This window comes from Tachypleus tridentatus, chromosome 7, assembly GCF_004210375.1.
Source record: "Tachypleus tridentatus isolate NWPU-2018 chromosome 7, ASM421037v1, whole genome shotgun sequence".
In the NCBI taxonomy this organism is placed as follows: Eukaryota; Metazoa; Arthropoda; class Merostomata; order Xiphosura; family Limulidae; genus Tachypleus; species Tachypleus tridentatus.
The window spans coordinates 70,603,486-70,626,065 of record NC_134831.1 but is presented as its reverse complement, the minus strand read 5'-3'; the positions used below and the strand labels follow the sequence as shown (position 1 = coordinate 70,626,065).

The 22,580-nt window shown below is 31.9% G+C and overlaps 1 protein-coding gene across 1 annotated transcript in view; it reads right to left on the bottom strand.

Moving 5' to 3' along the window:
* Positions 1-3,804: 3,804 nt before the first annotated feature.
* LOC143255932 (RYamide receptor-like) overlaps positions 3,805-22,580 on the bottom strand; it is a 41,130-nt gene continuing 22,354 nt past the window's right edge. Inside the window, exons 2-5 of the mRNA XM_076512368.1 lie at positions 22,341-22,533; positions 19,404-19,559; positions 15,139-15,360; positions 3,805-7,704 (exon numbers count right to left, since the gene is read on the bottom strand). Of these exons, the coding sequence (XP_076368483.1) occupies positions 7,504-7,704; positions 15,139-15,360; positions 19,404-19,559; positions 22,341-22,533 (772 nt within the window). The 3' untranslated portion in view covers positions 3,805-7,503. The remainder of the gene's footprint in view (positions 7,705-15,138; positions 15,361-19,403; positions 19,560-22,340; positions 22,534-22,580) is intronic.

Sequence of the window (22,580 nt, the reverse complement as noted above, 5' to 3'; positions counted from 1 at the left end):
GTTTTCACTGTTATAACTTTGAAAATCATTTATGAAAGGCCTCATTCTGCCCTTCCGTTAGAAGGGGGGTGGGGAGAAAGTCAATCTGCTAACATTTTCATTTCTTGCCGTGATTGCAAATACCCTTTATATCGGACCGCAAAAGCCGATATTTCAATTTAAATGTAAGGTGGGGGATATCTCATTGTTTGTGTTTTTTTACAATATAGGCGTCATTTTTTAGGGTTAGCAGATTTGTTTTATTTAATTACAGGTACTTTATAGTATATTTTTGTTATGCATATATATATATATATATGTATTGAGAGGCACTACAAATGAAACATCTAGCAGAATCTAAGAAAAACAAACGTTTTATTATATATAATCACGTTTCATTTTACCTCAGTTTCATTTGCATGAAAATGTTATTCAATGTATATTGTATGGATGAAGCATCTTGTGTTTAAAGATTTTTTTAAAAGTAACATACCAACTAACCTTCTAGTGACTGTTTTGTACAATTGGTATCAGGTTTAGAGGTCTTTTTATTTTTGTTATGCATCTATAAAATTGTGTGCTATATCTCTCAAGAGCACAGTTTTCATATGGCTTCTTAAAAAACGAATAATCAGTATGTAGGTACACTACATCTAAAAAACAAACAATCAGTCCGGATATATGTGATGTCTATTTATTCTAAAAAAAAACACGAAAGAAATAACAAACAGAAGGTTGGATATCCGTTTCTTCACCGATATCCATAAGAAATATGCAAACCATCAGTCCACAGCATAGCTATTTAAAATATTAGTACACTAATTTGAATCTCACTTGGTTATTATTTCGAATTTCTCTAAAGTGTCACCATCGTAGTTTTTTATTTCTTGTATATTCGTGTTAGGATACTTATTTGGTTACTTATGATCACACGATGGTACAGTTAAGGATTAACCACTTATTCTAAAAGCATACTGATAATAGAGAAAACTAGGTTTCAGTTTTTTATTCATTATAATGTGAGGTTTGTGTTATAGTCGTATTATAAGTTCGTTATATGATGACCAAAGTTTATGAGAGCTTTGTTGGGACTGGGGTGTTAACTCCATTGTTTTAACGTTCTTGCTTTATTTTCTTTATTGCTTTTGTTTTAATTTGAATTATTAGAGATAGACATTTTCTCACACCTGCCGTGTATTTCTACTTCTAAGTCTCATTTTAAAGAAATGAGGAAACATGGTCCACTGGTTAGCGTGTCAGAGTGCAAAATGATTTGTACAAGGCTTAATATGAGATAGTACTGAATACGTTTCTCATTTTCAGCTTAAGGTTACAGCCAATCCTCTTTTTCGGTTCAAAGGGCCAGACAATATCCTTGTTCGGGCTGATGCTGGTGGCTAACTACCATTCTTTTAATCTGTAGTTTTAAATTTTAGATTACAGAGGTCTCTAACCTGACTCTTTAGCCTACGCACGTGTGAGGTATCTTTCCGTAGTTTCATGTATACACTTCTACCAGGATACATTTTATCCATCTCGTTCAAAATTAGTTGTATTTCACTAGGTAAAAGTGGATTTTTTATACGTGTAATTATTATTAGTTTGAAATATATGCATATATATATATATCTTTGAAAATAATTCTGCTTGTAATTTGTCGATTTACTGTTCATAAACAGGGCTACTCCATGGTCAGTGAAAGTTTTTAGCAGACATGCGTTTACTACTGTGTTTGCAATATACAGTATTCTGTCGCAAGCTTCTAACCAGTATTATCAATCAGGCCAGATAAGTGCTAAGTATTTCCTATCCTGGATTCGTTTGATTTATTTTGTGTTTATAGTTAAGCACAAAGCTGCACAATGATCAACTCGTGCTGTACTCATCATGGATGTCGAAACGCAGCTAGTAGGGGGTGGGGATAGCAGGTTTCAGTTACATAGAAGCTAATTCTTTTCCGATTTGAATATCTTTGTACTAGATTTTAGTATAAATGTATATGAGAACCGTCTCTTATGTGTGATTTAAATAGGTTACATAAAGATTTGATCATACTAATGAGAGCTACTTATGAAGAAGTAACAACAGTCGTGAAGTCAGTATTTAGAAAATTAGACAAATCTGAAGTAAAGATTGGACTTCACCATTACCATTCACCAACCAAACGCTGTTTATCGTTGTCATCCACTTTTTAAATAAAGATACTGAAGGGACCTACTTTTGAGGAAAGCCATTAGACCCTTGCTGTTCATCATTGTCATCCACGTGTTGAATAAAGCTTTTGTAAAGGAACTACTTTTGAGAATTATTATTTGGTGATGATCTTGTCTTAATAGTTGAAAGTGAGCAGAAATTGCAAACACAAGTTAAAGTGTGGCAGAAGAATTTGGAAAGAAGAGGCTTGAAAGTGAATGTCAGAGAAACAGAAATCATGGTGAGTGAAAGAGGTAGGAAGAAGGTTAGGATCACAGAATTAAATGGTAAGCCGCTGGAACCTGTAGCATACTTTAGGTACATGGGGATTGCAATCCAAAGTGGAATATGAAGTGAGAAAGTTATGAGAGACAGAACTCAGACAAGTTCGAGGAAATAGAAGGAAGTAGTCACAGTAATTTGTGACAAAAGGATACCAAGAGCATTGAAAGCCAAAGTTTATAAAGACAGTGATTAGACAGGTGATCCTCTAAAAAACCAAAACCTGGACTCTGAAAAAAAAGACTTTTTAATAAGAACAAAAGTTATAATGCTGAGATGACTATTGAGAGTGTCACTGAAAGAGAAGAGAACGAATAAGGAATTTAAGGAAATTTGTAGAATAGAGGAAAAGTTAAAGGAGCGGTGGTTTGGTCACGTAAAGAGAAATAGAACAAGTAATAAGTAGAGCATTGGAGCTGCAATTAGCTGGCAACAGGAGACAGAAGGACCAGTAAAACGTTGAAAGGGTGGAATTAAAGAAGACATGAGGGAATTATAGAATGTTACATAATGAACAAAGATGACAGGACGAGTCTAATGCATGTGAAGGACAATGGCTTCCTGCTAAGGAAAAAAAACAAAATATATGGCGTCTGTTTTGTTAAATTATATTATACATATATATATATATAAGATTTTAAACTTTAATTATATAATTAAGCTTTTTACATTATATATATATATATACATGTATATGTGTTTTATGTTTAACTTTGCATTTGAGTGTTTAACGAATATCGTTATATTTAGGTGTTAGTACTCTTTACTTGTACGTGAATAGTTTTTTGCAATTAGTAGCATAACAAATATTCTAAGTATTTTAATAGATATCAAAGTGAGTTATGTTACAATTCGTAGTACTTAATTCTCATTTGTCTCTTAAATCTGACAATCAAACCTACAAATGCAGTTTATTTATTTCTTTAAGAATTTCACGTAAAGCTACTCCAGAAATATTGGAACAAATCTGATCGTAATTTTGAGCTGATAGACCAGAAAGAGAGGAGATATTCAGCAGCATTTATTTTCAATGCTTCTTACCTGACTCAAAAGAGAGATCTGACCTTCTCTCTTAACGACAACCAACCATGAATCTCGAGATTCACAGTCTTGGCACATTAATAAGGCCACACCCAGTCCTATATCGTTTATAATAGAATTAATACAGAGTGATTGAAGCAATAATAAAACATAAAATTATTTTCGTTAAACAATATTTTTTCAGAAATTCAGAAAACATTAAAGCATGTTTAACTTACGTAGAGCAATAATGTTAATATATTAAAGTACAATGTTGTTAACATTGTAACATAGTAATAACAAAGAATACATTTAATTTTGTTCCACATTTTTATTAGCGCAGGCAGTACTAACACACTAACATACTAACAGTACTAACACACTCACACTCGGTACAAACAAAGTGTGATTACAAAACAACACGTTTATTAAACCACTGTAAAATAAACAAATCATTTCTTTAAAATTGTATGTCACTCAGCAAGCACCCAATTTACTGCAAATTACTAACTCTGGAATGTAATCGTGTATAAGTATTGAAACGTACAGAAAAAAAATCAAATTTTGTAACTCCAAGATATTTACTAATACGACTTGTGGGCATTAAAACAAGTTATCTACTTCTGTTGCTCAAAAACCAGTAGAAAGTTTTAAGTAAGAAAAATTTACTTCACAAATAATGCTTTACGAAAAATCTTTAAAGCACTACCTACATAAGACTGGAATTACAGACTAATATACGGTACAAAACTATATACAAACGTAAGTATATGTTATACACTACTAAAGCATATACGCCTGAAAGAACTAACACGATATTGTTGCTAAAACCATTTAACAAAATCATATGGTAATGCTTTCGCCTTGTTAAGTTATTCAGCCAGTCAAGTATTAAATAGCCTTAAGAATTGGTAATACATTTTATCCTTTATATATATGTATATATCTATGCTTTCGTGTGTGCGCGCCTGTGTATATATCTTGACAAAATCTCTCCTTAATCTTTCTACATACACTTTGTAAAACTTAATATCACACACACACACACACACGTGTTTACACATTTTTTTGAAACTAGTTTGTTATATAAAAATCCAATACTACATCACATGCTCTAAAGAAAAAGAATCATCTAAATAAACCGGTAGATGATCGCAGGAGACAATTCTGAGATAATTATTTCTTTAAGAAAACAGTCGTAAGAATGAAAAAATAATCATACTTAAACATCACTTTATGTCGTCAGAAGTAAAACAGAATATTGATAAAATAACAATAAGGAGTAACCATTGTTGTTTTAAGTAAAAACAGGACATTGATAAAAATTAGAATAACAAGTAACCTTTGCTGCTTTAACAGATATGTTAAGTTTCAAATATTGTCCACTCAACTTAATACTGTTGTCCTTTAGTAGACTGTTTAGACAGAGTATTCATGATGTACCTTAGTTGAATAAACAGAAGTTGTCTGTTGTAAAAACATAAGTGTAGAGGATGAACGTTTCGAAAAACTTCCAACTGAAGACGAAGAACTTCTGAAACGTTGTCCTACACCTTTTTTTTTATATAGAAAGTAGTTTATGTCAATCAAAATAGTATCAACATTGTTGTTTATTTTGACAACGTCTCAGAAGTGCTTTCATTTTATTTTTAGTTACATCGCGTCAGAGTAAGTAGATTTTTTTCATACGTCCTTGACTATACTTTGTCCATTTCTTTTTTCTAATAATACTATTAAAACGTCGTACTTACAAACTAGAACTTAGCTTCCACCTCTTTATCAAAATATTTATGTTTGATAGATTATTGTTTTATATTTCATAATGAAAAATGATTTACGACTTATATTAAATTGAGGATATTTTATTTCAGTGACTTTTAAGAATAACTTATTTCCATTTGCGTGATTTTCTAGTCAATTAAACTTATTTTTATGAATAATAATTTTTATCCTTGCTTATATTTAAATTATAAAGAAAATGAATTAAACATTTGCATATGAAATCTTCAAAATTTGGTACAAGTTAATATATATATATATATATATATATATTAAATATACACACATATATTAGAGAAAATTATTCCTGATAAAGTTAAGTAATCAAAAGGAAGGACTGTGTTAAAAACAGCGACCCTAAACCTTTGACTAATTCTATTAGTTTCTTATGACCTCAAAATAAGCCGAAAAAAATAAATTAAAAACTAATAAACAAAACATTTGTACTAATTAAAAAGTGTAATGTATATATATACATATTTGTTCTTGTTACTGCAGTTTAGCCCATATACGACATGGTGTAAAAATCAATGAAATATTACTTCTAAAAGTTCGGTTGTAAGCGTTTTTTTTAACTTTGTCTGAGTTTGTTTCGATAAATGACTTAGAAACAATGTGATACGCCAACGTTTTATCAGGTTACACAGTTAATGTACAATTCAATTACAGCTCACGGTACTAGTTCCACATACAAATAATGATACATATTCAAAATTTTCTAAATAACATCGTAAAATAATTAGTTATATGTAAACATAATGCACACACACATATATGTACAACAATTCGTGACTTTTGATATATATATTTATGTATTTTTCCTTCTCAGGTGAAAACAAGGATATAATGATAATTGTTCTATTGAAGTCTTGAAAATTAATTCCAAACAGTTAAAACATTTCATCTTTAGTATGTTATTATGAAATATAAACAAGAGATAAAAACTTATGGACACTTGATATGTTATACCGAAAATTAATCTACACTTAACATGAATTATTAAACTGAAATATTATTCGTATTTCATCTACAAGGCATAAATAAATTAATATATATCAAACAATAATGCACAAATTTATTCACACGATGTCTTAAGTACTCTAAATGATGTTCATTAGTTTCGGTTATAATAAAAAAAAGGTTTACTTTTTAGAAACACTCTTTTAGGAAACTAATTTCAAGTCTTTTTGTTGTTTAGTTTTACTTTAAACTTAGTATTGTTACCACCAACAAAACAATTATCAATAAACTATATTAACAAATCCTGTATTATTTACAATCAAGCAGAAGCTCTACAACAATATCAACAATAAGAACTTATCCAAACTTAAAGTTGTTAACTACAATAGGAAGAAAACTTAATATTCTTAATTATGTGTTATTGTGTTGATTTTAATGTTGTCAAGTTGATAAATAACTACTATTTCTGTGAAGTGTATTTTGTTTACAACTTTAATGAGTGTATATTGATGTACATAAGTAACGATTTTGATGTGGGTTGTACATCAGGCAAAGATTCTGTCTTCTATTTCGTTCGTTCTTAAATAATTTAAAACATTGTTTTCCAAACTTTAAATGGCAGCGTCCCCTACCTTAGCAAACTTGCCATTGCGCTCTACCCCTTTCACGCTAAAATAATTTTCGTTTGCTTTTTTTTTAATTTCGCGCAAAGCTACACGAGGGCTATCTGCGCTAGCCGTCCTCAATGTAGCAGTGTAAGACTAGATGGAAAGCAGCTAGTCATCACTACCCACCGCCAACTCTTGGGCTACTCTTTTACCAACGAATAGTGGGATTGACCGAATATTATAACGCCCCCACGGCTGAAAGGGCGAGCATGTTTGGTGCGACGGGGATTTGAATCCGCGTCCCTCGGATTACGAATCGAAAGCCTTACCCCACCTGACCACGTTGGGTCTGGTAATTTTCGTAAATAATAATAGTAAATTCAACTTTCCATTTTCTTCTATTTAATCATTTTTAAAGAAAAACACAAGAAATTTGTAAATACGGCAGCAAAAATAATAATAACATTATATTTGAGAGTAAAGTGAAAGTTCTGTTAGGTTATCGTCGTCTCTTGCCAACCCCCCCCCCCATCTCACCAGTACGGGCCCTCTCAATGGGCACCTTTCGTAGTTTCAAAAAACACTGGTTTTAAACAAGAGGTGCGTTAAAAACACTGTTCCCAATCGATGATAACAACAAGTAAAATCTTCATGTTCAGACGGCGTCTCTCGGGAGAAAATTCTATTGCTCAGAAGAAATGCTAGAAAACAATTTCATTCCGATTTGTGGAGGCTCACCACTCGTTTTGTTACACTGCTTACTTGTTACAGTGATGTCAGTCGAAGTTCGAAAAGAACTGGAGTAGCGACTACGAACCATGGTAGCAGTTAATCTTGTGCTTCGTTTCACTTTCCGGGGACAACACATCTGCCTCAAGTCAGCCTACAATAAAGTTCAAGTAAATAGGTTTCGTTAGACAAAAGATGGATGTTTCTAGATTTATTCGTCTCCTTTTGAAATTTTCTATCTTTCCTTTATCATTAACAGTCGACAGATAGAAAATAAATCAGATAGAATAGCTCTAATAGATAGACAAATGTAAAGAAGGAGACAGACTGAAAGGCATAGAAATACAGACACACGCGTAACTATACAAACAGACAATAAATTAGCTGCACGGACAAACAGATAGAATAATAGAAAGACGAAGAAATGAACCGTCAGATAAGTAGAGCATTGAAATATTAAAACATAATAAAGGAATAAATGATAATGGTTGAGTACATTACAGTGAAACTATTTTAAGTATGAAAAATAAACAAGCTACGACCACGTCTGATGCATATTTTGACAGTGTTTGGTGTTTCATGGATAGTGTAATGCCACTAAATACTAACCTCTTTTTGGAAGGGGGTGTAACATTCCTTTCAATCGCAAAATATTCATACTTTTACGTCAAAGAGATGTGTATAGATAAGAACTTAGACATTTCAAAAGACTAATATCCCGCATATACTTAATGGCATACTAAGAAAAGATATAAAGAACTCCAACGAGCCATACCTCAACAGTGGTAAGCAAAGTACGTCTTTTTGTAACATATAAAAATTAATTAAATAAAGGTCGATTTTCACGACATACTTTATTTAACTATTGCATATCTCGAAGAACTGGAGAAAGAAACGAATATTTTTTATTCTATACAGAGACATACTGGTCAAGTCGCCTGACGCAGAGCTTACTGATTTCTGTGTAATTGAAATGTTGAAACGGGCCTTTTGAATGCCGTCGCCCTTGCAAACCAGGTGTAATATGGAAAGCTTTCAAGAGAGAGTGATGTGCTTTGGATACGATAGCCTTATAACAAAACGTTTTGCACTAGCAACAACACGGTAGAATCGTAGGTCAGAACATGATCAGACGTGAAGACATCGACGGTTCAGCATAATGTACTTAACTGTTCTCGTGTTAATACATTAAATAAAAACAATATTTAGTTAAGATGCTAGAAAACTAGCTTATTGACTAAATAAATATGATACAAAACTTACTTTTGAAACAGAACTTTCAGTGGCTCATCTAAGCTAGATAAATATTAAGCAAGACATAATGTAAACAGTTTAATGATTTAGAATAGTCAGGGTTATCAAAGCATGTAAATCAAACAAGCATAGCAAATTATAGTAACAAAATTCACGTTCGTTTCAAGGTTACCTAGATTCTAGAACGTTAAAGTAAACTTAGACAAGACAAAAACTACACTGCTCACTATAATAACATTACAAACTCTCCTAACTTTTTGCAGTGACTTGAGATTAATTGCGTCATCACTATATTTTAATGAAGTGGACACTGGTGTGATCAAGTGTGTAAATTGTTTGTCTATCTCAGAACTCTAGTGATTTCAAACCTTATAGAGTACACATTCAACTAAATAATAAAAGACGTAGACACTAACTGTAAAAGTTTCTTATGAAGTTTCATATTCATATATGAACGGACGAGTTCGTCTAACACCTTATGGTTTCCATAATAACAGAATAAATCCATGGAAAGAGGCTTACTGCAATCCCGAATGTTTTTAACAATAATATAATGAACAAATGGAAAAGAGGCTTATTACAGTCCTGTAGTTTTGATGCATGCTAATATAATCAGTATGAGGAACGAAACTTACTATAATCGCATAGCTTTGATGTTAATGTAGTCATCTGAAAGGAAAGCACATAATTCCATAACTTTTTCTCCTATCTGTTAACTTAGTTACAGTGTTCCCTTTTATTTGAACCTGAGATGAATGTTGATAAATTATAAGTAAAATCTGAAGAAGTGGCTCAAGTCGGGTCATCAAACAGTTTCTAGATGAGATTCAGTCAGTAAGATGTATACTAAATTTTTGGTTCAACTCGAATCATCAATAAGCTTCGACAATCAGATTCAGTCAGTAAGATGTGTACTAAGTTTGTGGTTCAGCTCAAGTCATCAAACAGCTTCTACATAAAATTCAGCCAGAAAGGTGAATACCAAGTTTCTGGTTCAGCTCAGGTCATCAAACAGCGTCGACATCAGATTTAGTCAGTAAGACGTATACTAAGTTTCTGGTTCAGCTCAGGTCATCAAACAGCTTCGACATCAAATTCAGTCAGTAAGATGTATACTAAGTTTTAAAACTTTTAACAATATGCTTAAAATATTATAGTTGCTTAAAGTACTAGTTACGGTATTTATTGTTGATGTGATGTCTGATTGTTTGTTTTAAAGCAAAACAACAGTGGAATATCTGCAGTGTCCTCCGTCCTCCTCGGGGAAGAGAATTCCTGATTTTAGCTTTGTAAGTCTGTAAACTTGCCTCTATCCCACAAGGAATTATCCCTTGTCACTAACGATTATATAGCAGAAAGAAACATCTATATTATCCACAGTGAGTCCGCCTCTTCATTTTTTTAAAATAAATGTGATCTTTTTGTGTTTTTTATAGCGATTTCATTAAAATTGCGAATAATTGACACAACATTGCACTGAATACTTCGACATAAGTGTAATCTTTAAAATACATGCATGTGTCTACAAGTATACAGGTAGTTTAATGAAGTTAAAAGTTACTGTTGTAGTTGTCATTTCTTCTAATTATTTTTTACAAAAAAATTATCTGAATTTTACCATTTTGCCACTTTTACTGAATATAATTCACTTGTAATGTTTCACAGTGTTATGTGTGCTATATTAAAACAATTTTAAATATTCAAATCAGAAGATTACGTGAAACCCACAGCCGATATAAAATCGCAGTGGAATTGAATGTAACAAAACAAACATTTTAAAATTACTTATCGCTTCGTGAGCAGTGTAATGTCCAAAGGACATTTGTATCTCTTGCTTATAAAAAGTTAGTAACAGAAAAATATTTTTAAACATGTATCATAAAGATTAGTTTAGGTCGGGGATTTAAAGCTTCCAAAACGGTTATATATTTCTTGGACTTAATAACGTTGGAAAACAAAGGAATATTGATCAACTTGTGGCATTATTCAGAAACAGGCCTGCAAAAGGTCATATCCCAGTAATGATAAACAAAGCCTGGGAGTCTTGTAACAAGAGAAAATGCACAAATACGAAAGTGAGTATCATAAGTGGCTCATGCTCGAGCTCCATATAACAGTTTATAAAATAACTCAGAAGCACTGAGGAGTGACAAAGCGACGCAAACCACATGTATACAAGTTGTTTCCACAACATATCGTTTGAACAATTGCATACCTCAAACAGCTGGGGCATGAAACGATAGTTTTCCTATTCTATATTAGGACATATCGGTCAATTCGCTGAGCGTAGCGTCTATGGTTCTATGTGTGACAGAACTATTGAAACGAGTCACTGAGAAACCATTTTTCTTGTATACTAGATGGATTATGGAAAAATGCAGGGAAGTGTGTGTGTGTCTACTTTTAAATATGACATCCTTATGACAGAGCATTTTGTAATAACAACTCTGCTGAATGGTTGCTGTCACGATGTACAGTTTTCAGATAGGACATGAACAGACGTGGCGGCTTGGACTGTAACGCCGTGGTGAAATCCGAAATTGTTTCAATATAGCATGCTAAACCTCTGTATTCCTTGGATTATATAGTATCATTGCAATGCTTGAAATCAAATCACAATAAATTTTTAGGTTTCATTTATAGACTTTAATAAAATTAAAACAGTTATATATTTATTTGCGGTGATACATATTTTATTCTCATATTAAACATAGTCCGTGTAACACTTTTATAACTTCAAATAATAATACCTAAAAAGATTCTGAAGAAATAAAAATAACTTACTTTTTTAGTGATTTGTGTGAATGATTAAAGGTAAATTTCAAGTATATAATGACAAAGTCTATTAATTTTGATATAATGAAAATACAGAAACACAAAAACGTATCTATACCCAGTAATAATAACCCGTCTACAACTACATGGTGATATTCAGTTTTATCTAGGAGTTTGGTGAGACTTTTATTCAATATAATTTGTAATCTTTAAGGGCTTAAAAACATTTTATATTTGCTCAAAAGGCCAAAAATCAATCAAAATATTATAAAGCATAAATTATAGAGTAAATTCAAATTAAAAACAAATGAATATTGTTTTTTAACGATTCAACCACGTTTTTTTCAATATCTGCTTTATATAGTAACTCCTTTTTATAATGTATTTGTAACTATATGCGAGAAGATCGTTCTCATGAGACGTTAACATTTATGAAAACACACACACACACACATATATGTTACTGCTTGCTGAGAAGTTATTCACATTTCCAGTTTAGTTTGAATTAATTATTAATGAAAAAGTAATAATTTTCTAGTTTCTTATGTAAATAACATATAATCAAATTTTGATGCCCATAATGGCCCGGCATGGCCAAGTGGTTATGGCGCTCAACTCGTATTCTGAGGGTCACTGTCTCGAATCCCCGTTACACCAAACATTCTCGTCCTCTCAGCCGAGAGGGCGTTATATAATGTGACGATCAATCCCACTATTCGTTGGTAAATTAGTAGCATAACGGGTTGGTGGTGGGTGGTGATGATTTGCTGCCTTCCCTGTAATCTTGCACTGCCAAATTATGAATGGCTAGCGCATATGGCGCTCGTTAGCTTTGTGCGAAAATCTAAAACAAATAGTTCCTACAGAGCCCTCTACAAAAATACAGATAGGTAATATCGTAATGTACTTGTCTTCTGCTCAATCAACAATTCATTGAAATTTACATCTAAATAGCATTGTTTAGAGGCGACTGAAATAATACTTACAAAACAGAAAATGAAAGGTATAATATAATTATTATCAAACAGTAAAAAATTATTTCTTTATAAGTCAGGTTTAATATCATTCATTATTTCTAGGCCTAGCTTTATTAAAGAACACCACGTAAGCTTCTTCGATTGCCACTGCAACGGATGTTGCAAAACAAACGTCGTTTCTTAATACACATTTTGTAATATATTTTTGTCGTTGCATTTCCTGAAAAGCAAATTAATTTCAAAGTAAGTTAAAATGAATATTATATTAAAAGTTCGGGGGAAGGAGATGAAAAATTAATACTTGCTCCACAACAACTGTCAAACTGAAGTGTTTCGTATGTTTTGAACTTCGCGCAGAGCTACTCGAGGACTATCTGCGCAACTGAAGTATTATTAGTATTATTAATAATACGATTCTAAACCATTGTATAACAATTGAAGAATATGCAAGAGTTTATAATATTAACTAAAGTACTGTTAAAGCTCAGTTAAAGAACTTCTGCTGTCTTTATAACTCTGTTGTTATTATAGAAAACAACAAGAAAAGTAGAAAAACAATGTTAGATAGCTGTATAGCACATGTGAAACAAAGCCACATAAATAGATGAAAAAAAAAACGTTTCTACTTACTAAGATATTTTATTAACCGCTGAACAAGATACGAGAGTCAGTTCATATTGCAAACCATTTTCTTCGTATCAGCCAACCTCATGTCTAGTTACATCCATGCGACTAGAAATACTGATAATCAAACCTGTAACTCAGATAAAATAAGTCAGTCCTGTTCTAAGGACAAATGTCACATAAGCCAATGAAACGCCATCTAACAGGTTGGCTACACAGCGTGTTGGTAATGGCTACAAAAGATTTCTTTAAAATATTTGTGTTACACGGTTGAGGGAATTTCCAGAGCACTTTTGTGTACCTAAACACTGTAGATAGTTAAATATTTAGGTAAGTTATCAATTAAGATACGGTACGCTTTATCAGTAAAAATAAATGTAGTGATATGCCACTATGTGCAGATTGAAATTATTTTCTAACGTTAAACAAAATATCACTCATATCAGATGTACGCGTAGGTAGATTTCACTAGCATCGCTCTAACTCAAGAACTCAACTTTTCTTAATCGTGGATCAATTTTTGGTAAAAATATTAAGCATTGTATTGGATCAGTGATAGTCATATAATTCTTAATACTGATAGATGTGTTTAAATGTATATGCTTATTTACATCCAACAAACAAAATTAATGGTTTGGCCAGTTTAAATATTTTTCCCTAAATTTGATCTTAAAGTTTTCTGCAGCCGTGACTCTTTTCCCTCTTTCCCTTAATATCTTTGTTCTTCTCATATAGCTGAGAACTTTGAGCTGGTCAATGATGGTGTACTCACAAGTTGCAACGGTGAAGCCAACTTCTGGCGGGTTTGCCACATCATTGCTGCGGGTCATAGGTTGCCGACTATTGGTCTCAATGTTACATAGTTCTGATGAAAACTTAAACAAAAAATGGACCATTTTTAAGCGACAAGTCCTTAAACATAAATTTCTTTAGAAATTTGCTTTATACAGCGTTTGTAACACAATATTAACTTTACGATTTAACTTGATATTATTAATATTTGGTATTCAAAAATCTAATGTCAGTATTGTCAAGATATGTTTGGCATATTACTCTGTATACATATGCCAAGTTGGCCTCCTAGTTTTTGTTTTCTCATTATGCATTAACATTGTTTGTTTGTTTAGTTTTTGAATTTCGCCCAAAGCTATATGTGGGATATCTGCGTTAGCCGTCCCTAATTTAGCAGTGCAAGACTAGAAGGAAGGCAGCTAGTCATCACTACCCTCCCGCCAACTCTTAGACTACTCTTTTACCAACGAATAGTGGGACTGTCTGTCACATAATAACGCCCCCACGGCTAAAAGGGCGAGCATGTTTGATGTGACGGGGATTCGAAGCCTGGACCCTCAGATCACAAATCGAGTGCCTTAACCCCCTGATCATGCCGAGCCCGTTAACATTATAGTATTAAAAGTATATTCGTACAAGATTTTGGAGTAGTACTTAGCCCCACAGTTCTGTTTAGAGATATTAGAAGCAGAGCATTACCTGAAGGTTGCTCTAGTTTAACAGTTGTTTTCTTTAACTACTATTACTTTAACTCATAAAATAACTCGCTCAGAATATTTCTATAATAACTTATGTTGATTCTGAGTTATAACGAGAGCAGCTAATGGTTATTTAGATTTCAACAATATCTATATTTTCTGTTCCAAAATGTAAAGTTTAAACCTCTTATGCTAGGTCGCTGAAATGAAACCAACTGATTCTCTAAAAAAAAACAAAAAAAAACCTTTAGTGTCTAACCAAAATCACTTTCAATTAATTAAATATTATTTGGAAAAATATTTAGACGACAAATAGTCAATTCTATCAAGCGCAAATAATGAATAGTTTTTTTCGTTATTAATTAAGTGAACGTGAAATACATTTCAAAAATTAGCAATTTTATAAAAAAAGACAAAAAGTAAAGTTTACAGTTAATAACAAGAGTAACGTAATAAATCATATATTACCCTGAAATTCTCACTCATGAAGCAATAAATAAAAGGGTTGACAAAACTGTTAGCCATAGAAAGCCAATGACAACAGAAAAAGGCGGAGACAAAAATAATATATTCTTTACGGCTTTGAACAATCATGAAGCTTTTGTTGAAGTATATCAGCATGTTGAAGATGTGAATTGGTAACCAACACACAGCAAAAAGCAGTACAACAATAGCCATCATCTTGATAACCTGAGAGAAGAAAAAAGAATATTTGTTATTTCTGAAAATATATTATTTTAAATTTTTACGAAAGTTGTGGTTTCATTTCATATAAAGTTTCTATATTAAGAACTACTATTTTTAAGTAGGAAACAATTTCTTGAGTGAGAGCAAATTTATGGAATATACAGCTTAATCATATATACATAATGAGGAACGGAGTATGGAGCTTAATCATTTATACAGAATGAGGAACGGAATATGGGGCTTAATCATATATACAGAATGAGGAACGGAGTATAAAGCTTAATCATATAAATAGAACGAGGAACAGAGTATGGAGCTTAATCATATAAATAGAACGAGGAATGGAGTGTGGAGCTTAATCATATATACAAAATTGGGAACCGAGTATGGAGCTAAATCATATATACAGAATGAGGAACGGAGTATGGAGCTTAATCATATGTACAGAATGAGGAAGCTCAATACTCCGTTCCTAATTCTGTATATATGATTAAGCTCAATACTCCGTTCTTCATTCTATATATATGATTAAGCTCCATACTCCGTTCCTTATTCTCTATGTATGACTAAGTTCCAGTGTATGTTTGAAGTTTTAACTCTCAAACGCAGAGGAAATTTTATAGTTGTAAACTTCACCAAGGATTTTTTTTCTTGTGAGCTGATATTTTTACAAAATAAAAATATTTCAGAAAATGTTACACATGTGTAAAAGTATTTCTGGTATATCTTATTGTTAATTTAGGAAATTTCTTCACACAATAGAGATCAACGAAACAAGAATAAATGGGCAAAGAAACAATGTCATGTAAGTTATAAAATTCCTATAGCGAAGACCATTAAAGCAATGGAATAAAAGTTCCACATGTTTACACCACTTATGTGATGTTTTTATATTATTACCAGTTTTGGTAACTAAAGTGAGAAAATCCTAATGTTTGAATCTGCGTAATACAATAGTTTTTCTGTACTTTTAGGAGTGGATTTCATAATTATATATAGATTTATGTCATCTTAAGTGTTCACAACAAGGAGGCACTTTGGGGCTAAGGTTTTTTGTTTTTTCTTCTGTGTAGTTAGTGGCTCCAACTCTGTTGTGTTTCGGTTTTTCTCTTATGTAGTTAATAGTTCTAACTCTGCTTCCTTTAAGAAACACTACAGAAGTGTGCGTAATTATTAGAATGTCATAAAATTATTCATTTGATGAAATCTACATAGAATAGTCATTGATTTTCTGTGGAAATTAACTTTCAATTAATAATAATTAACATTACAATATACTATTGCATAATTAGTACACAAATAATATTTCTAAATTTCTTTAATGCTAATATTTAGTGTTACCACCTTTTGCATCAATAACAGCTTGGCATTTTCGTTTTTGTCTATAAGTTTTCTAATAGGCTCTCTTATGATTCGATTCCATTTTTTCACAGCTCTTTAAAGGGCCATCAAGATTTTTTTCGCAGTTTTCTTTGGGTTTTGTGTAACATTATATTAATATATTTACCATATCTTCTGTCTTTGTTCCCTGCCTCGTCTGATATTATAAGACTAGGTTTTCATTTGTACCTATCCAGTTTGTACTTCATAGTTCTAAGTGAACAGCCGTTGGCTTTTGTAGTTTTTATTGAAATCCGACCAACATCTTTGACTCCGTTAAATGCTGTTTTGTTTATTTCGGTATCTCAATGGGAATTTTAAATTATACTAGCCAAATTGTACGATGTTTTGAAAGCAAAATCATTCTTTATATACCCAAATATACCTTTCTTTAAAACCTAGAACTCGATAATCTCAATTTTTATATGGATAATAGACGATAAAGAAATTAAAGGGAACCACATGAGAAAGTATCGTACTGCTCTAGTCCAACAGTAGGAGACTGAAACTTGTTTTAATATATGTTCAATACTTACTGATGGCTTTCCTACATTATAAAGCGTGAATTTTATTTTAGCGTATGTATAATACATTTGATGGTTTTATTACATACTTTACGTAATAAATCTGGAGGAAGAAAGATGGCACCACGTTTTTAGATATTCAACATGGCGTCCAAGCTAACTAAAAATTGGCAACGTCTCATCTTTTAAGAGTAATAAAGTGTGCCATCTAGACCTTGATTTATGAGGTTTGAGAACTCGAACTTGACGTTGAAAGTGCAACGACTACGACATGCTTTAAAATAAATGTTATTTTAACTGCTAGAGTGACTATCGAGGACATTTTAAAGAACGTTTGTATGGATGCCTCTGCTTGAATCTGACTAAGCCACAAAAGACGAACGTATATATTCATTCAAAATAAAATAGTATGCATATACTTGTGTATGCGCTTTAAAAAAAAAATCTACGTTTTTAACTATGTTGTTGATCTGGACAAGAACTGATAAACATTAATAGCAATTATTTTTACTATTATACTATAGATCAATAGACCTTAATGCCATCATTTAATTCAAGAAACCTATCAACATAAGAAATGTTTCTATATTATAAGAAACAGAATATCGATCTCTTAAATTTTGTGAAACCACCAAGAAACATTACACATACGTTAAAACAAGGTTCAAGTCAAAATTAAGCAACTGGACTACTTGATATTTAAATCAGAATCACAAACACGTTTTAAAAAGGTTTGCTGTATTGGATCATCAGTAGCTAATATGTTGTTCTTCTCCTAAGCTTTAAATTAATTACATTTACGGATAAAATGATAAAATCATTAACCTTCCTACATTTTAAATTACAACAGTTTAATTTGATGGACACAACAAATCCAAACTAAAGGAGGAATGTGGAGTTCTAATAAAATTGTACAGTGCTGTATATTGAATGAACAAAACTTGTGGTTTTAAAGATTTTTCCCCTAAGTTCTATGTTACTTAACCTGCTTATTTTTTTTAACTTCGTGAAAGGAAGCCTCCACATGGAGTTAGGCCCGGCATGGCCAAGCGCGTTAAGGCGTGCGACTCGTAATCTGAGGGTCGCGGGTTCGCATCCCCATCGCGCCAAATATGCTCGCCCTTTCAGCCGTGGGGGCGTTATAATGTGACGGTCAATCCCACTATTCGTTGGTAAAAGAGTAGCCCAAGAGTTGGCGGTGGGTGGTGATGACTAGCTGCCTTCCCTCTAGTCTTACACTGCTAAATTAGGGACGGCTTGCACAGATAGCCCTCGAGTAGCTTTGTGCGAAATTCAAAAACAAACAAACAAAACCACATGGAGTTGTTTTTTTCTGATGAGTTAACAAATAAATTAAAAGTAAAGTGTGTGTGTGTTTTCTTATTACAAAGCAACATGGGGCTATCTGCTGAGTCCACCGAGTGGAATCAAACGCGTGATTTTAGAGTTGTAAATCCATATACTTACCGCCGTACCAGCGGTGGACTAAAAGTAAAGACAAAAATGCTTTACTGAATAAACATTAAATAAGGATTGTTACTTACTTATTCATCTGTAAGCTTAAAAATTACTTTTTACAAATGTATATAAAATATCTAGCAACAGAAACATAGAAACTATTTCACTTGTTTGTTTTTCTCTTGTTAACCAGAAAAGAAATGCGATGGGCTATCTGTGCTCTGCCCACAACAAGGATTAAATTCAGAATCTTAGCGTTAAAATCTCTCAAGCTTACCGCTGAATCATCAAGGAACAAGTTAGTTATTACGTAATGAGACGATTTAGATTATCAGTGGAAACATTGTCTCTTAACAGACCGTTCACATTAACATCAATTCAACAGAAATAAACTATGACTTTAATCAAAGTACTATTCAGAACCTTATTTAATTCACTGAGATTCAATAGAAAGACAATAATTTTTATCTAATAAGCAATCCACAATATTAATAATGATAATAAAACACATAAAGTTTCCGAACAAGATAATTGACTCAATAAGGTGTATTAGTAATGAGCAAATAATAATAATAATGCGACTGTTAATCTCTAGGTAGTGTTTGTTTATTAAGAGACTTACCTTGGTCTTCGATTGAAGCTGTTGTTGATCTCTATTTAATGTTTGTTTATTAAGATTCTTACCTTGGTCTTCGATTGAAGCTGTTGCTGATCTCGATCATCATGAGCATTACCAGGTACGCTGTGCTTCCACATCTTCAAGCCAATCGTAACATACGTGTAGGTTAAAATCACCAATGGGACGAGAAACGTTACAGCGAATACGACGAGTGTGTAGACCTAAACACGTAACACATAAATACATATTCCTCTACACACATAAATACGTTAGGTTGTATTAAAATTCTAAAATAGCCAAAAGCTGTTTGGGTACAGTCATATTGTGAGACGTCTATATTTCTGAAGTTATTTTAATGGGTATTATTAAGTTGGTTTAGACACGTACTGATTCTATCACATAAGGCAATTTCATTTTCATACAAACGTAATTCTTTTAGCGTCAGGTTTATTTCGGTATTTTACTTGTAGCTAAGCTATTAACTTATTCCTGATTTATGTACATACTTCCGTATTAGTTCACACGTTTGAGCCTGTTAACAATATTAAGGTATACTAAATTTTTGGGCCTGTTAACGATGTTAAGGCATATTACACTTTTAGGCCTGTTAACAACATTAAAAATATATTAGGGTATACTTTGTGATATCATATTAGTTCATGCCTATAGCTTTATGGTAACCTTAAGGCATAGCATACGTTGTAAAAGTAGTTCAGATGTATAACGTAGAGGTGATGTTAAGGTGTTATCAATTTATTTCAGGCATATAGCTTTAGGGCAATATTAAGACATCAGTGATGACGAGAAACATAAGTTTTACATAGAAGAGCGAACAACGTTTCGATGACCGAACGATGACCGAAGAAGGTCGAAACGTTGTTCGCTCTTCTATAACCATACCATAAGTTATAATAGCTGAGACTTATAACCATAGAGTAATGTTGAGGTATGTTATTTGTTATCAAATTAATAAAACCATATTATCTTGAGGTAATAGTAAGGTTCATTTAGGTACTTGTCATCAAAAAGTTGAGAGTTATAAGTTTCTTGGTAGCATTAAGATAGAAGTAATTATTACTGACTTTGAAAATATATGTCATGAAATGGTTCCTTGTATGTTAGCTGTTCTTGTATTTCTAATTAAGTTTGAAACTGGTACTTGTTATTTTAACATAATGAAATATCATACCTCGCATCGATACAAAATCGTTCAGTAAGTTTCCTGTTTTGCCTTTTTAACCTGTTTTTTTTTATTTATAAGTTAATAACACAATGATATACTGGAATACATGTTAAATCACTTTAATTTATTGTTTTAATATCTTATCTTATACATTCAAGTCTCTGTTTCAAATATAAAAACAAGTAAAGTTTCTAAAATTACTAACTACTATATGTTACATTCAAATGTCATTACAGCTGTTCACAATATTCAGTTAACCTAAACCTTGTTTACATCACTTGAATGAGTCTGACGTAATTAGTCAACTTTAAAAAAAAAAGTGTTATAATGAAGTCGTCACATCTCAAAGTTATAATCTAAAGTAATATATAAATTTATTTCACTTTACGGAGAATACCACATTTTTGCTTGAGCTGCATTCGTGTTATCCTTTAACGCCTTTATGAAAGGTTATTTATATTAGCATCAATTTTAACGCTTAAAATGTAGCTCTTCTCTAATCGTACTATTCAACCTCAATCACATTAAACTTGCGGAACATAAATAACAAATATTAAAGTAATATATGAAGTATACATTGAAACAAAGCAGAAATTGCAACATTTATAAGGCCTTTTATTATCGGTTAAGGGTGTGGTTGAAAAAAATATTCTTAAGGAAGCGTTTATGTTACAAAAGTAGGTCAAGCGCTAAGTGATCAAGTAAACACTCAAATGCTGAATTGAGCATTTAAAAGTTTTGTAACTCCAAAGAAAAACGTAATTTACAAGAAACTTAAAGCTCAGGTATTAATATTTTTGACTTGAAGCTAATCTGACCAATTAGAAGCGCAATCTAGAAATGTTTTTGATTCTTGGCATAGTAAGTAATTAGGACCGCATGACCTAATAGTTTCTCTGGTTCTTGGCAGTTTGTTCAGCTTACCTTCGTCAGCGTGAGTTTTTCTTGTTTTTTTTTAAGCTCTAGGGTTATTTTGGAATTAATACCATACATTCATCGTGTCTTGATATGTATGTATATATAACTTCTAAAAATGTATTATTTAAGATCTTTACTTTTAACCACGTTTTCTAAACATACTTTATGTTTGGAATAGAATACAGGTCTTTACCATTTATTCAACGTCTATTTAAAGTAAAACTTCTATCACTTACTTTCCACACATAAGTTACATTTAGTACAATTTTTACTATTTAGTGTATAAGTTATTTAGGGGCAAAGAAATTACTCTCTATATATTTTGAACATATTTCATGTAAAAACAAATTGCTCCTAACTTTATTCCATAGGCTACTTACGTTATTTCATTGGTTATTTATCTATATATCAAATATTTTATTTTAAACGTGTTTTTGTTAGAATAATACCTCTTTATTCTAAGCATGTTTTACATAAATTATTGTATACGTACATTATGTTCAGAATACATGTATTCTTTATTCTGTGCATATTACAATAATATTACTTCTTTATCCTAAACGTGTTTTATATAAATTAAATTTTGTATACTTTATGTTTCAAATGACATGTATTGCTATTTATTTTATCGGCAACAAAGGGTTAAGAATATATAATTGTCCTTCATGTAAAATAGGATTTTATTCATAATAGTGAAACATTCATATGTTTCATAGAAACAGGTCTCCCTAATCGTTATCCTATGTTTTTCTTATTTATTTTTGTATACATTTTAATGTCTAAAATAATTATATTATTAAACGTTTATCTTTATATGTTTGAAAACTATTTTGTTACCATTGGCAACAACGCTTATCCTTCTTCCTAAATATTTTCCATTTAAATCCGTATGTATCTTTACCTTGCTGCTAAGTTCATCCATGACTTCATTACAGTCGTAAAACATCTCATCCTGTATATAAAACAACTCAGCCCGTCCATGCACCAGCTGGACACTAGACACCCCAGAAGCTACAATCCAAATTATGGTGATGATAATGCGGCCTCTGGACTTAGTCCATTGAAAGCCAAGAGGATACATAATCGCGTAATACCTACGTGAAAAATCAAAGTTACTCTTTTTACTAATAAGATACATAAA